Here is a 17,554-nt window from a genome sequence, read left to right on the forward strand (position 1 = left end):
GGAAAAGATAAAGGGATATCATCGATTTCTAACATGCGTGTAATATACGGCAGGGTCTCACTGATAATATGAGGGGGAGTTTGGTGACCATGTATAGGAGGAAGTTGCATTAATAATATGGGACATATTGCTGCAATATATAAGAATACATTTAATAATACAATGTATTTCCTTGGCTACATGTTAGTGAATTATTATTAATAGTTTGTGCATTGTAAGCCTGCGAGCAGGACCCTCTTACCCCCAGGTCTGTCTGTTAGCAGTCAGTGCTGCTTTACTAATGTGTTCCCAATTCTAAAGTGCAATGTAATATGTTGGTATATTACTAAAAGATGATATTAATAATAATAATAAGATATTTACCCTTCACCGTCAAGGTTGCTGAAGATCTAAGTTCCCCAGTCTCACAAGTATACGTTCCGGCATCATTTTTCTCCAGGCTGTGGACCAGTAACTCCACTCTCCGATCTTTCACCCGCATCTCGTACTTGGTGCCGGAGCCCAGCAGCTGTCCGTCCTTCTTCCACTGCACTTCGGCTTTCTCATTGGAGAGCTCGCAGAAAAGCGTGGCCGTCTCGCCTTCCTCAGCATCAACACTCTGGACCTCCCGCTTGAAGAACGCCTGCACCGCTAAAACGGAAAAACTTTCACATTATGTGGTGAAATGGATCAGACACCCAGCATTGGGGGTCATGGGTTCAATTGTGAACAGGGTGATCTCTGTGTGGAGTTTGTATGCCCCCCCCTTGTTTGAGGGAGCTACTGACAGGTGTTCTAGTTTTCTCTCACACTGTCATGACATATTGGAATATATAAAGGCGGTATATTGATACCGTTTAATAAGTAATCATACTAGGACAATTTGTAATGCTGCATAGGAATTATGGGCCCGATTCAGCATGGATCGCTATTGCGAAAGTATGCTAGCAAAAGCACAGCCGCCATATAGACGCCCACTGCTGCTATCTCAAATGCGTCTTACCTCGCACACCAGCGAAAACAGTGGTAACATCAAGTAACATTGGACCCTCACGCTCAATTCCAGCAGATCTGACTTTACTCAGCAATTGCAAGGCTCATCGCACGCAGTGAGTACTCAAGCTGCGTATGCCGTCGCAGTGGCTAATTTATGCACGCCCGTGTAACAGCGTTCAAACGGACAGGCACGCCTGTGTTTCTCTGACAACCCCCCCCGTCACCTCCCCCAAACGCTGACTGCATGCCACTCACTCTGCAATGGCTTTTCCATAGTGTGCGTGATTGCAGTGCGATCGCAATGTTGCCGCTGGGCATGCACACTGCGGTGCATGCGCAGTACGCACTATCGACAGATCTGCAAATTTGGTTGCAATTGTGATCCATGCTGAATCAGGACCTATGAGCTTTCCTTATATATACCAGAATATATATATATATATAAATCTCTCATGACCTCCATGGAAGGGACGCTTATGCTTAAAGAAATTGCTAGTGTTGTGTGTACATGATCATATTAAAGAGTATCTAAGAGGATCTGCTGGACAATTTGAGATCCACTTGTGCACTCAACATTCCATCCCGCTACATTAATAAAGTAACTGCCAATGCTCCTACCACTCCCAGTACACGAATAGCAAATTACTGCTAATATGTCTCTATATAACTGATATGGTTCATTTGCAAACACCATCTAAAAATATACATTTCAATATTCAAAGCTCAGTTTTACTTATCTCTATAGAGAGGCAGATTTCACAACATACAGTAAAACACTAAAACACTTTTTGTTTGTTAAACAGGTCATACCAGACTCATGGGTAAAAGAAGTAATTAGGATTTGACAGAGAGGGCTGACGAGTTGGGGAGGGTGTTATTGGAGGATGTAAAGATCCACGATGTAGGATTAGTTAAGCTGTTTAGGTTTTTCTGCTCCCAGGAAACAAAACACCACACCCTAGAATTGTACGTTACAGAAGAATAATGTAAGAACTTAACAGAAAATGCAACGTGAGTGCAAAAATTTCTGGAACAAAAATGTCAACCTGATAGGCTGCAACTTTCATCAGAGATGGGCCTCAAACCGGACAGAGACCACTAGATGTGTTGCCAAAACTTAAGATATCAACCCGAGTTATTAAGAGAATGGACTGTATGTTCTTCTTTGAAAAATGAAAGAAAAGTATCATGTTTTTCTCTCCAAAGACTCAGCATTTAAGTCAATAAAAAGAATGTTTTAGTTTCTGCTTTTATTTGTCCTTTGTGCAGCTCCAGACATGGCAAAATCATGGGTAAGGTTTGAAAGTTGTGGAACCGTAATGGGATCTCCAACACCCCACATTAAGTAATCTCGATATATTATATCTATTAGTTATGATAATTGTATTCTCTAATGCAAAATGAAGTTGCAATTATCTGCTGAGTTCCCACAGAAATTTTTAATGAGTTATATTTTAAACAAAAACATTCTTCCGCCACTTTCTTACCCTTAACATTTAGAACTGTGCTAGCTTTGACTGTCCCGTATTCACAGAGATATGTGCCACTGTCTTTGTCATTTGTGTCACGAATAATCAACTCAGTCTCACATCCAGATTTAGTTATCTGGTACTTGGATGAGTTCCTAAGGACTTTGCCATCTTTGTACCAAGTTACTGGCTCGTTTGGTTTTGAGGTTTTTACATTAAGCGTTGCACTGTCTCCCTGTGACACTTCCAAATTGGTGACAGGTGTCTCTACAATAATACAAAATCAGAGTTTTTGAACAAATGCTCCTGAATTTTGTTATACTATCTGCAGATTTGTTTTTATTTTTTTAAGAGAATCACCAAATCCATAGTTTAGGTTCACGTCAAATACTAAATCTTTCATTAAAAGAGTCTGCAGAATAGAGGTCTGTATTCAAATTGTAATTTGCAAATTCTTAAGAAGGCTAAATTCTAATTTAAATCTTTAAGAAGTGATGGACTGATTTCACATAGGAATTGACATTTTTATCACAAATAAACTGAAACAAAATTTTGCAAGCAACACTTTACGTTTGGACGTTTAGCATTCCTAATTGGTAGTAAAATAAACAATATTTAAAAAAAGTTAAATTTTTAAGGTTTTTGTTGTTTCATATGTAACTGCTATTAGTCTGGGATAAAAGATCTAAAGTTAACAGGTAGAATTGCTCGCATCATATGGAACTAAGGGGCTTATTCATGTATAGATATGTATTATCAATTTATGTAAGAGGTCATAGAAAACACCACCTTTGCTGACAACAGGGCTCATCGCCCTTTCATAAATCGGCCCCTTAGACTGTTTTACTACTCTCGTCCTTCCAACCTAGAAAAGCAGTCATGGACCCATCGTTACCTTTCACTAACAGTTTTACGGATGTTTTCTGATCACCGGCTTCAAACGTGACTGTACCAGAGTCCTTGACACCCAGTTGCTTGAGAACCAGAGTGTGATATCCCCCTGGCAGTGTCTTTATCTCATTTACTTCATTAGTCTCTAATGGGGTTTTATCCAGGAACCACTGCACATTGCTGTGCTGTGCCGGGGAGATCCTACATTTAAAAGTGGCAAATTCCCCTTCAAAAACTTCAACATCTTCAAGATCTTCAACTATTAGAACTTTTCGGCCTGAAACGAACACAGACAGTTGAAAAATCTATATCCAGATGGGATGAATGGAACGGTAGATGGTTTGAGACAAAATGCCCATTCTTCACCAAAGCCCGACATGAGAACGTTGCCATCTCCAGACATTATAGGTTGAGTTCAGATGACAAAAACACACTGTATGTCAAATATGACCAGTATAGACAACAATATACTTTTCACATAACAACATGAAGCCCTTATTCTACTTACAGATTAGTAGCATATTAAAATGATCATTGGTCCTGGGTAGTGCTCAGGACATAGACCCCCCCAATCCACAGAAATGTTTAATTCCCTAAGTTTATTATATCATAATCAACTTTTGAACTTAAATTTCATTATAATGCACATAAAAGCTCTTCGTCCTAGGTATATTATTATGCACAGCAATCTCTAATTTTGCAATAAACAGCAAAAATATCTCCCCAAGTTCATATTTCAAGACTCTCACTACAAACACAGTTCGGGTGAGATGTACCAAACCTTCTATAAAGGACAGGTGGAGAAATTGCTCATAGCAACAATTTAGCTTCTAGCTATCATTTATCAAACACAGTCTATAAAATGATGAGTAGAAACTGGTTGGTTGCTATGGGCAATTTCTCCACCTGTCCTCATTAAAAGATTTGATACATCACCACCAAATTTATCCCTTGACAATGTCACACTAGCAGCACTAAAGTTAAACGTGGAGCCCCAGGCTACTGCCCCAAGTGTTTGTGCAATTACTACAAAGATGTAAGAGAGGCAAGATTATCAGTGATTGCACATTGGGACATGATTTTAGATGCTTGCTTGACCATGAACACTTTACATGGTAAAATCAATGTAGAAATATTGGTGACTTCAACTGTTGGGGAAAATACCAATCTGAACACAAAATCTAAGAGATTTTGAGCCAGAGATTCCAAAAAGAGGTCCTCAGGGCTCCCCAACAGCTCAGGTTTTATAGCTATCCATGGTTGAGCACAGGTGGTTAAATTAAATTAACTGAGGTACTAATTAAGTCACCTGTGCTCAACCATGGATAGCTCTAAAACCTGAACTGTTGGGGAGCCTTGAGGACTGCATTTGGGAACCTCTATATTAAGCATTGCATTCCTAGAAAAATAACCTGTGCCTAATTTTGGAACTAGTATCAAAAAGTGATGTGGCTCTGAAGCAGTTTTGGAACTATTTGTACTAGTCCCAGGATGCCTGAAAAAACATACTGGGTACCAATACAGCTGGTAGACCACATACCGTGACGTGTAGTTCAAAACATTTTGAGAACCTCGGCCTGGCATGCCATAAGTTACCTAAGCATGACCTACATGCACAAATAATGGGGTGGAGTTGGTTCTAGTTACATATGATCATACCTTTCACGGTTAGAGAGGCTTTGGTCTGTGCATCTCCAACGTCACATATATAAGTGTCGCTGTCACTCTTCTCTAAATCGTTCACGGTCAGGGTCAGGACATTGCCTTTCTGACTGTGCTTATATTTCTTAGATGGCTTGAGCTCTGAGAGTCCTTTCCTCCACTTCACGGTGGTAGCGTTCCTTTCAGTCTCACAGGAAAACACAGCGGTCTCCCCTTCCTCAGATATTACATCGCTAAGCTCTTTGGTGAACCTGTTGGGTTTTTCTGTGAAATGAAACAATCACACATAAAAAACAAATATAGATAAGTGCACAAGGGACTATTCATTTACCTGTTTCATTATCAACTATGATGTGGATAAAACAACAATATAACAAAGTTACTTGTTTCTCAAATTAAATGTTTGCCACAAAAATGGAGAAACTTTGGGTTAATTTCTGCTATGTAACAGTCTACACCCACCTGAGATCTGAACCGTAGCTTTGGTTTTGGAGATGGCGGTTTCACATATATACTCCCCTGAGTCTTTGGATGAGGCTTCATGGATAATCAGCCAGGTCTCTGTTCCTTCCTGGAAAATATCATATTCCTGGCTTCTCTTCAACACTTTGCCATCCTTGGACCATTTGACATTTGTGTCTTCTTTGGATATCTCACATTTCAAGACAATGTCTTCTCCTGAGGGGGCCGTTTTATCTTCTAGGGGCTTTGTTATAATGGCCGGCTTTTCTGAAAAACACAATCGTTGCCAATTTTGAGAATGTGTCTACTGGAACTCTACAGTAGCATTTGTATCCTGGGCTGGTATAATTCTCTATTACAGCAGATGCCCCTTGACATGCTTGCTAATGAATGGAGGTAGCTGTTTGGAGTTTGGTTTATAATGGGTAGTAGCAAAGGGGAACAATAAACTGACAAACTATGTAAAGAGTCACCGACATGAATAGAAAGAGTGAATATAGGTGTACAGTCAGCAGCCTCATAGCACACTGACCAATAACCCCTGCTTCCTAATCAAAAGTCTTGATATCCTCAATTTAAAAGTTCAATCTTAACAGAGGTTGGCAGTGAGAGGAACTAGGCGGGAGCCCTGATCTCTAAATGAAGCACTTTGATATTAGGGACAGAAAAAATGAAATATATTCAGAGCTGATAAAAAACAAACAAACATAAAATTAAACATACAGAGGCACATAAGTGATGAGTAAAATTTACCAAATAATTTTTTGTTAAAATATAATCCCTCTAATACTGCAGACCATTGAATTTAAACATGTTACAAAACATAGTTACCAGGTGCTTGGCATCTAACTTATACACATTTATAAAATAAAGAGAAATGTCATATACAGTACAAATCAGTTTTCGAACATCAACGAGGAGGAGATCAAAACAAAATTAAAAGCAAAGGCTCATTCCAAATCTACTAAGCTCCGTGTTTGGTCGAGATGTCAATCACGGGTGTGTTTGGCCATTTTTTAGAACTCTGAAATCTACTAAAGGCAAACTCGGGAGAGAAATCATGAAACTCTCTTTAAAACACAGGAGAATACACAAAGAGAAATAAATACACCAACGGCCAAACTCGCAGGTACTTTTCATAGCCAGGAATACAAATCGGGAATTTACCAAGAATCGTGATTATAATCACGGGTGCAAATTTAGCAAACTTGGTCCTAAATAGACTACCTCCTGATCTGCATGTTTGGCACAAACATACACAGATCAGGGTGATCTGTGTATTTTTCTGGCTGCAATTACCAAAAAAAAGGGTTAAATTAAAAAAAAAAACTTTGCGGGGTTCCCCCCCAAAGCATAACAAGCCCCGGGCCTAGAGTAAGCGGGCGCTGATTGGCTGTAACCCGCGAGGCTGTTGACTGGCTGTGAGACGCATGGCTGTCAGTCAGCGGCCACTTACTCTAGAGAGGGCTCTGATTGGCTGGTGGCCTGGCAAATGACAGAACCACACGGTCTCCATCATTTACCGGGAAAGAGATGTACTGTATGTGGAAACACGTACATCTCTTAAGTGTGAGCATGATCCAAGATCGTTTCGTTTTTTTATTTTGCCAAGGCCGGAACTCTCCTGGAGAAGAGGACCGACCTGCGCAAGGAGATAGATGAGTATTGGATTTTTATTTCTAGGGAAACCGTGGGATTTCTACTGGACAAGGGGACCAATCACAGGGGAGAAGGTAAGTATGTGTGAGTGTGTTTGGTGTGTAATAACATTTTACTATGTACGGTGTGTGAGTACCGTCATTATTTTACTATTTTTTTTACAAGGGGTACGGGTGCTGGCCGCATGCTGGCACTTGTAGTTCAACAAGCGCCAAAGGGCAGGCACGCTGGCACCTGTAGTCCCACTGTAATAAACAATAGCAGAAAATAAATATTTCGACTATTACCCTTGAACTCACTGGCCAGGGGTGCAGGAAAGAGCCCCGGGCTTCAGCCTAAGCCTGGAGTTCTCAGGAGAGGGGAAACCCCTTTATTGGGGGGTCCCCACCTCCCCTGATATCCCTGGCCTGGGCTGACTAGCTTGGGGTGTTAATGATTTGGCTGGGGTGACCCGGTCAAAAGTGAAAAGGTCCCTTGGCTGTGGCTTTACACCCCAGCTCGTTTGAGTCCGGTGCTGGTTTTAATAATACGTGGACCCCGACACCAATTTTTCATCCTATTTTTAAAACCAGGACTGGCTCACAGGGCCCAGTGCTTGTTCATAAAACACGGGGGAACCCTACACGTTTTGTCCCCAGTATTTTTAGAACCAGGACTGGCTCAGGAGCCCGGGCTGGAATTGCTTTGGGGGAGGGACCCCACATATTTTTTTTAAACAAATTTTAACCCTTTCTTTTATTACTTTTGACACACAAGGATCCTCAAAGAGAATTTGTAGAATTTGATGGAAGGCTAAAAATGTTGTTAACAGAGTTGTTAGAATAAATAAATGAACAAATGTCATTGTTACATATTTTTAATTTAATATTGTGGCAACATACAAAAGTGCTTTTTATGCATACAAGATTTGGTTTAAGTAATTAATTCTTATTACTTATGTTTTAAGATGTGGTGATGTTTAAAATTTTGCAATTTTTTTATCATTTTATTTTTTGTATCAAGTTACAATATATTTATAAATTGTTTTTTTCATGTATTGTCAAACATACTTCTTAATAAAGAAACTAATGATTATCTTTCTGAACAGTAAATTACTGGATCTCACAGTCTAAGAATGTCACCATGAGTAAAGTAAGTGCAGGAGGATTAAAGTGCCTGGTACAAAAACATTTGCTCTGTCACTTATCACTACAGATTACATATGTGATATAAATCATCCTGCCATATTTTAATATTAATACTTGTTAGTTGTGGCTCTACTGCCATCTAGGGGCCAAATTTATTTACTTTTACATTAATTTTGTTTGTATGACTTTAAAATGAAGGTGTGATTATTATCAATAAACTACTACTGTTGGATGATTTTCTATTAGAATAAGGATGAGACTATTAGCTATATGTGTGTCTCCATAGTGTCTGCCATACCTGGTAAATAACATTTTTTATTCCAGATGCAATCACTGTAACAAATCCCTGAGTTATGCTCTTCCCTTAAAATATTTTATTAGAACCGTAATAAATGTATATACTTTTATTTATTCACAAGCTTTTAAATAATACACTCAACATTTTTATTTTTAGCTGCTGGAGTTCATATTTGCTTGTCTGTATATACGCCTTTTTATAATAACATTGTTCCAGTTCAGCGGTGCTAGGTTAATTATTTTGGTTTACGATAGTGTCCAGAATAGAAGCATATTTGAGTACCTATGAAACGAATGGCAGCCAACACATAATAATTATACTCTGCAATACTTTGCAGTTTGATTAGATACATCCGACTCACCCTAATGTTGTAGAAAGGAGCCTGTAGAATAAAATTATCTCTTTTTGCAGAAAACCTGCTTCTGTGACCTATATCTCCAGTACTAATAGGTTCAGTGGTACGGTTTGTATCGTGACAAATGTTTTATTTACTGCTTCTTTGATTGGGTAGGGCAGCACAGTTAGTATAATGGTTAACAATACTGCCTTACAGCACTGAGGTCTTGGGTTTGATTCTCTCTTGCTGCAAGGAGTTTTTATGTTCTCCCCGGGCTTTCATGGGTTTCTTCCGGTTACATTGGTTTCCTCCCACACTCCAAAAATACTGTATGCTGGTAGGTTAATTGGCTCTTGACAAAAAATAGCCCTAGTGTGTGTACATGTGGTAGAGACTGTAAGCCGCACTGGGGCAGGGAGCGATGTGTTTTAAGAGAGAAGGTCGTCCATGTGCAGTCTCCATCTTGGCTCCCTCCTCTCTAGCCGGCGTCACCAGGGAGTAGATTATGGCGTTGTGCCAGAACCTCCTGCACATGTGCAGGACTTCGGGAAAATGGTGCAGCAGGCATTTTCCCAGTGATTTTTCTACTGCACATGCACAAATTGCTGAGAATATGGCCACCTCGCTAGTTTCCTGGTGATTTGTGCAGCACTGCCACTGCGGACGTGGTACTCCGGAGAGGTAAGTATTGAAGACAGTGGGTGCAGGGTGTGCAGTGCCGGGCCCCCCTGGACTTAGGGGCCCATGTGCACCACACACCCTACACCCATTATAGATTCACCACTCTGTGGATAGTGTGTCACCTATCAGGCATGATTCTAAGTCGCACGCAAAGTGGCTCTCGTTGCGAGCAGCAGTGCAAACCTGATTTACTGTTTTATGCTAATGAGAGAATCATCTAATGCATAGAGCTAATGTGGGGATCCATGCATCTATAAGCAGGACGCCAGAACGGTCATCATCAGTATCAGCCCGTGCACCAGCCCCAGGCAATGTGTAAGAGATCCACCAGGAACAGGCCTCCCTTCCCCCATATACACGGACCAGAAACACACGCAGACATACGTACATCCCCACAACACTCGCACAAGTCAGGGCGGATCTGTGATCTTGCTGCCCAGTTCATGCCCCCAAGACCCCAATTTCACAGAAAGACTGATTAGGCCAAGTTCTGTCCAACTCACAATATGATGGACATACACAAAATGCGTAAATTCGCGTCTGCGCATACTGCGCTCAGTTATCTGTCTGACTCACAATCAGCCCCACGGTCTTTCTTTTATATTGCTATGTACTGATTGTGACTCTGTTTGGCTTTTATGTATAATATATTAGTTTATAAAGTAGTTTCTTTATCTCCGTACCTCCCCTGCCCTAGAACTCGGAGGTGTTATTATTGTTGATCATGTTTCGCTCATTAACTTGTGTTTAGGTTTGAAACTTTGAATGAGTTGTTTCTACATGCAACGTCTTACCTTTCACTCAAAAATATGGGGATAGGGGAAGTGGGAATGGTGGGTCGCACCAAGACTATTATATGCGCAGTATCACCCTCATAGTCTTACCTTTCACAATCAATGAGGCCTTAGACGTCAGGTTTCGGGCTGTGAAGATCACCTCTCCGCCGTCACCACCCTTCACTTCCTTAATCCTAAGCAAGTATTTCCGTCCCTTGTTGGACACCTCAAACCTCTGGTCATTCTCCACTTCCAGCCCATTCACCATCCAGGAGCATTCGTCGATGCTCTCGTGAGAGAGGACACATTCAAATGTGCAGCTCTCGCCTTCCTTGGCCTCGGTGCTCTTCAGACGTTTAGTGATTCCGATGTTGAGCTCTGCAGGATAAATAGCACAGACTGTAGCACAGGTGTACAGCAGGTTTGTGCTCCGCCCACAGCGGCATAGGGCCTGGTTTAGAATTGCATGACGTAAAGATGCATCTTTCGGAAGAACAGACACATTGCACCTGTTATTTTATGCATTGTGTTATCACACATTAGTGCCTGCCTGCATACTAGGCGCATTGCTATGCTTGTTATGTATGTGGAACTCCAGTGAAAGTAGATGATCATGTTACCTACTGGTGATAAATCCGGTCTTCTTGGACAATGATAACCCTTTGTTACACCCCACAATCCAAGAAATGTCTTTTAAAATGCCCCATTATGAACATCACCTTAGGTTACACAAAAAATGCACCTTGACATGCAGAAGCATTAAGCTTGGATAAATGGTGGCATGGACAGCCCTGTGACGTCACAGGAGAAAGGTCTTTGTGATGCAGCTTTTTGGGGTCCCCCCATACCAGCCTTTTGTTGGAAGGAATATACCGTATGTACCACACCATACAAAACAAGTAAAGGACTACACAGGTAAGTTTTATAAAGTACCTTGAACTCCAACTTTGGACCTTGCAACATCCGTCCCAATGTCACAGATGTAGAGACCAGCGTCGGCCTTGCTCAGATTGTGGATGGAGAGAGACACCGTCTTCCCAGCCTGTATCTGCTGATACTTCTCTCCGTTTGGCAGAACCTGGTCGTCCTTCTTCCAGATCGGGGTGACTTTGGGTTTGGAGACTTCACACTTCAACGTGATCGTTCCTCGCTCCTCCCCCACCGCGTCATCCAAAGATTTCATGAAGACCACCGGCTTTTCTAGAAGAGGCAATAGTAACCCACAACTCACCAGTGGCTTCATGTGTTACATTCTCATAAAAAGCTAAATAGGAGCTTTGCTCAATGTTCCTGAAGATGAAACATATTGGGGCTGATTCTAAGTCGAACAACTCTTAACAGTCTCAACAACGTCAAACCTGCCCCATAACATACCCTTTCTAATAGTGTGTCAGACCCCCCTCTTGGCTACACTTCCCTACCCCTCCACCCTCCATCATGTAGTCTTCCCAGTAACACCCCTCCTTAGCAGGTGACCTCTTATGGGCAGGGCCCTCCGTCCTCTTGGTATTCCCTGGCACGCTCCATGTAACCAGTGCCTCGTTCCTTTGTCTCTCCTCCTCTTCAGCGACTCGGACACAGTTTTGCTGGCCATACATTTTGTACTGTATTGCATAGAGAGTGATGAATCGACTCCACCCCCGTGACAAGGGCCGTAACTAGGGGGCGCTGTTTGGGCCTGTCAATTTTCCTGTTTATTATCATGCTCACTTGTAGCTTCCTCTTCTTTTATCCCCAGCATCTCCTGGTCTCCTCTATCTCTTCCCTGCCCCATGGGGCCATGGCCCTTTTTCAGGTGCCCTATTTTATGTCACTATTTAAAAAATGGGGGGGGCGCCAATGCTCTCTCTGACACAAGGCACCAAAAAGTCTAGTTACGGCTCTGCCCGTGACTCACCACTGCAGGTCCCTGCTAGCTACCAGTGAGTTACCGCACCCATACCCCTGTTATTTGTCCTCCCCAGTCTGTGGTGTTACAGTAATGTTGTGTATTTGTGCTAGGTACTTACACTATGGTTTCCTGTTGTGTATTGTACTTATGCTAAGTTACTCTATTATTTTGCAATATTTTTATGTTTAGCCCCACCCTACCTTTTCCCGTATTGCACTTTGTGGCAATTAGCCAGGATGGGCTCTAACCAGTGGCGTATCTATAATGGGTGCAGCGTGTGCGGGCCACACGGGCCCCCGGGTCCAGGGGGGCTCCCGCACCACACACCCTGCACCCATATTTTTTTAAACTTACCAGTCCGTAGTACCGCATTGGGTGTCAGCGCTGCTCAGGACACCGGAAAATGGGCGCCGCATCCTAGTAGTTGTATGCGCTGCTGCGAAGCACATTGGGGTGCATGACCACCCCCCCCACCTCTTGGCTCCGCTTATTAATGGTAATTTTTATATGTGAAGCAATGTTGGCATAGTGGTTTGCATTACTGACAGCACTGAGGTGATCTTGGGTTTGATTTCCACCACTACCATATGTGTGTGGAGTTTGTATGTTCTCTGTGGGTTTACTCCAGGTACTCCAATTTTCTCCCACAATCCAAAAATAAACTAGTAGATTAATTGGCACCCGACAAAAATATTAACCATAGTGTGTGTGTGTGTGTGTGTGTGTGTGCATGTGATAGGGGACACAGTGGTCTATTTACTAAGCCTTGGATGGAGATAAATTACCAGCCAACCAGCTCCTGAGTGACATTTTTCAAACACAGCCTGTGACATGGCAGTTAGGAGCTGATTGGCTGGTAGTTTATCTCCATTCCACTTTATCTACATCCAAAGTTTCGTAAATAGACCCCATAGAGTGTAAGCTCCACTGGGGCAGGGACTGATGCTAATGACCAAATAATGTCTGTAAGAGCTGGCAAAGGCGTCACCGGGTCTGGTGACACTCGGTGCGCACTCTGTATCCCCCCTTGCGCGGGGGTGGCCTAAAGGGGGCGTGGTCTAACAAAAAGGGGAGTGGCTTCATAAGAAAACCCTCCGGGGGCGTGCCCAGATCCTCAGTGATGCTGGGCTGTCCCTGGAGACTAGTTCCTGGCTGTACTGTCGGCTCCTCCTCTGTGACAGGAACCGAGTGTTGCAGGAGAATGTCACACTGCACCCTCCGGGGGTGACACCCGGCACAGCCCGCACCCCCATAGCGATGCCACTGAGAGCTGCTTAACGTGTGTGCACTATATAAATAACCGAAGGAAAAAGGTCTACTGATTACTGGTCAACCAACCAACAAAATAACAATTGTGTAACACATTTATGCTGATTGTGTGCTAATTATCTGACAGGTTACACATCTCTCTCACATATAGGTGACAGTGATCTTATGTCTCCGTCCTACGGCCTAACTAGAATGCGGCGACTTTAACACTCAGAGAATTATACTATGGCCTCCACTGACCTTTGACCTTCAGCGCTGCGCTGAGCCTGAGCTTCTGGGTCTTCACGCTCACAGTCCCCGAGTCCTGAGCGGCCACTTGCTTCAGGGTCAGGGTGTGGCTGCCGCCGACCTTCTGAATATCGTTGTAGTTGTTCGTGTACAGTAGATTGTCGTTCAGGAACCATTCCACCTCCTCATCGTCATGGGAGAGTTCACAGGAGAAAACGGCGCAACTTTCCTCATCCACCTCCACATCGGCCAGAGGCCTCAACGCCTTCACGTCACGGGCTGAGGACCAGAGGGAACAACACTCTGCTCAGTAATATGTTACCTTTGTTCCGATAGTTCTTTTATTCAGGATAGATGACGCAAGGAGGAGACCATAAATTGGTCATGTTTTACTGTACGTGGGATTAATGGGGTTAAACCTTATACCGTGACTGTACAAGAGTCAGGGGCACTGACGTCACATTTATCACAGGTCAGTCAACATCAAATACAGTAATTAAACCGTAACACTGGGAGGTGGTCCCATTACAGTAACACTGGGAGGTGGTCCCATTACAGTAACACTGGGAGGTGGTCCCATTACAGTAACACTGGGAGGTGGTCCCATTACAGTAACACTGGGAGGTGGTCCCATTACAGTAACACTGGGAGGTGGTCCCATCACAGTTACACTGGGAGGTGGTCCCATCACAGTAACACTGGGAGGTGGTCCCATTACAGTAACACTGGGAGGTGGTCCCATTACAGTAACACTGGGAGGTGGTCCCATTACAGTAACACTGGGAGGTGGTCCCATTACAGTAATAGGGAATGTCGCTCTCTCCTTTAATGAAAATCACAATATGATCCAGGCATCTTGACCATGTATAATATCCACAATTCTCTTTATTTAGACCTAAAAATAATTTTTTTCAAGATCAAATAAATTTTCTTGCTCTCCTGCATCTGGGTCCTCATGAAAATTGTTTACCCCATCATATTTTGCGGACCTCATTTGCTCACATGTGATGTCAATGGCTTGGAGCTAGACCCTCACACCACCCCCCAACACACTACCGGTCCCTCCCTCCCCCTTTCTCCTCCCCTTGTCTCGCTCTTCTCTGTTAACTGTTTTTGTTAAATTTTAGGTTTTTAAATATATGATCTGATGCTACCGGTGATCTGATGCCACCGGGGATCTGATAACAATGGTGGATCTGATGTTACAGGTAATTTGTACCTGTTCCTGATGTCATTAGGACAACGAAGACATCGGCTAGGCCACTGCAGTGGGAGCTGTGGTTTCATCCGCTTGGGGCAATGGCCCTCATTCAGACCCGGTCGCAAGCGCTGAGCACTCGCAAACGGGTCGATGTTAAGGCCCTGCACACGCGCAGCGGCCGTACTGCGCGTGTGCAAGCCCCGGAGCGAGAGAGAATTTCTCTCGCTCCGGAGCTCACTACAAAAGGGGCGGCTGTCAATGTTGATCGACAGCTCGCCCCGTTTTGTAGGCGGAGCCGGGGGGGTGGCTAAACAAACGGAGGCGTTCCTGAAGGAACGCCTGCCATTTTGTGGGCAGCCGCACTGACATCAGCAGTGATGTCAGTGGGGAGCTTCCTGCTCGATCAGAGCAGGAAGCTCCCTGGGGCTTGTGGTTGCCTAGACCCAACCTTAGGGTCTCGTTGCAAGCCCTGATGGTCGCGATGGTCTTGACCATCGCGACCATCAACCTGGTCGGTCACTAAAGCTGTGGGTGTTAACCCACAGCTTAGCTAGCGAACAGGAGGCCGCACTTGAAACGTGAAGCGGCCGCCCTCATTCAGAGAGAACACTCGCTTCTTGCGACCGACTCTGAATGAGGGCCTATATGCATTGCCAAAGGGGCAAGTTGTACCCACCACCCCAATGGCGTAACCCCCCCCTTCCATCATATTGCAGCATACGTTGGTAACATTACATATTACACTTTCGGCGGATTTAGGACAAAATACGCTCTGCCCAATCTGACCCAGATCCTCATAAAAAAAAACATTTTCGCAAAGCTCTGCCCATTATTTCATAAGCTCATCCCCTTTAGAAGTCCACAATTCATAATTGCGTTGCCGTAATCAGGACGGGTGGGCTGTGTACACTGTTGATCCAATGTTAATCGCTCTTCCATACCTTTAACAGTCAGCGTTCCAGAGGTCTGCGCAGTTCCAGCCTTGCAGGTGTACACGCCTGCGTCATCCGGAGACACCTTCACAATCCGAAGCTCCGCCAAGTTCCTCTCCTGTTTCAGTTTGTACCTCTCTGATGCCTCAATCAGGGTCTTCCCGTGGTACCATTCTACAAGTTTGGGAGGAGGTTTGAATTCACAGGACAAGATAACAGTCTGCCGCTCGTTGACGGTCTTGTCTTCAATTCCTTCGGTGACCTGTACAGGAATATCTAACAAACAAAGTATAAACAGGTTACACACAGACTTTTTCATTCAGGGCAGTGGACAATTAAAACAGTGAAGTCATTTAACGGATGACTCCCAAAATGTAAAGTGTACCTAAGATTCAGCAAAATAAACTAAATAACTTGTCTTCCACCCTTCACTGGATGAACCTGCCACGGGCCACAATAGGCCAGTGCCATAAAGAGTCATGCCCTCTCCTTTGCCCCGTAAGCGTGTTTTTAGTAAGACGCGTGGGTGTCAATACCCCTCCCACTGTCTGACTGGGAAGAGTTAAATGTAAACACAGGCAGAGCATTTGTTTCAGCAAACACTCAATTGCTTTAAAATGATGATTTTTTAGTATAAATCTGAAATCACTTATCAGTTGTAGAATATTGTATTTTCTCTTGCAGCAGGTCTGGGGAACACTGGACAATGGGATTGTAGGTTGGGGCTGGAGCTGGCACTTAATGAAACCGCAGCTTTAAATCCTAAAACCCTCTATGCTGCAATCCCACTATTCCAGTGTTCTTTAAGTGCCTCAGGAGTTGGGCACTTTTGGGATGGGCTATCATGCAGCCCTTGTACAGTAGGTAGCACTTTTTTAGTTTTTATTTGTAAACATTTCTTTTTTCTCTCTAGCTTAGGACAGTGTGAGTGCGGGCGGCTGCAGGACCTATGGAACAGCTCACCGATATGCAGCTTTGGTGGGGCGCGCGCCGGCAGGAACCCCCACAGAGCACTCCGGTATCCCGGAGAGGCCGTCTGGACCCGGGGACAGGTCGTGCACTCACCCTTTTAGGGGGTGTTGGGTGGCAGTGCTGTCCCAGATGACAGCGCCATCTTGTGGGCTTGATGACGGTGGCTCCATTGTGGTAGCGGGCGCCTCACGGGCTGCTCAGACAGAGCATTTCAACTTCCAAGTGCCTTCCCCAGGAAGGGGAGTAGCACTTGTTGGAGAGAGGGAGCACAGCCACGGATCAGGGGAGTGGGGCCTGTAGCTGCCGGGCTCCTCTGCACATTCCAGCAGAAGTAATACCAGTACTGTCTGCTGCTACAAGGAGGATGGCTGCTGCACTCCTGAGTGCTTATGGACCAGGCAGGCTGGGATCATGGGCTGGTGCAGTCCTCTCCTCACCTCCTCTCCTCTGCAGTGTTGGGTTTCTCAGGAGGGCTAAGTACATACCTCCCAACATGACCCTCTCCAGGAGGGACACAATGCTCTGGTCCTGGACTTCCCTGGTTATTTATGATTGGTGGCGGCTCCAGGGTTGGGGATGTAGTGCAGTCCAAAATTCAAATAGGGGAGTCTCACCAACTGCCAGTGAGTCCCAGCCAGTGATGTTTGGCAGTGTGTGAAATGACAGTTGGTGTGGCTCCCCTATTTGAATTTTGAACTTCGCTGCAGCCCCACCTCTTACCAGG

At 44.0% G+C, this 17,554-nt stretch overlaps 1 protein-coding gene across 27 annotated transcripts in view; it reads right to left on the reverse strand.

The window, feature by feature from the left end:
• Positions 1-17,554, reverse strand: part of OBSCN (obscurin, cytoskeletal calmodulin and titin-interacting RhoGEF) — a 646,947-nt gene that overhangs the window by 449,659 nt on the left and 179,734 nt on the right. For 25 of the 27 annotated variants that reach the window (XM_088467498.1, XM_088467492.1, XM_088467495.1 and 22 more), the window contains exons 31-39: positions 15,868-16,134; positions 13,738-14,004; positions 11,271-11,537; positions 10,446-10,715; positions 5,460-5,726; positions 4,995-5,261; positions 3,340-3,612; positions 2,463-2,711; positions 364-630 (exon numbers count right to left, since the gene is read on the reverse strand). In XM_088467498.1, the coding sequence (XP_088323624.1) occupies positions 364-630; positions 2,463-2,711; positions 3,340-3,612; positions 4,995-5,261; positions 5,460-5,726; positions 10,446-10,715; positions 11,271-11,537; positions 13,738-14,004; positions 15,868-16,134 (2,394 nt within the window). The remainder of the gene's footprint in view (positions 1-363; positions 631-2,462; positions 2,712-3,339; positions 3,613-4,994; positions 5,262-5,459; positions 5,727-10,445; positions 10,716-11,270; positions 11,538-13,737; positions 14,005-15,867; positions 16,135-17,554) is intronic. The other 2 variants (XM_088467486.1, XM_088467488.1) reach the window with 2 other exon arrangements.

Source organism: Taudactylus pleione, unplaced genomic scaffold (assembly GCF_031769625.1).
Source record: "Taudactylus pleione unplaced genomic scaffold, aTauple2 ptg000071l, whole genome shotgun sequence".
Lineage (NCBI taxonomy): Eukaryota > Metazoa > Chordata > Amphibia > Anura > Myobatrachidae > Taudactylus > Taudactylus pleione.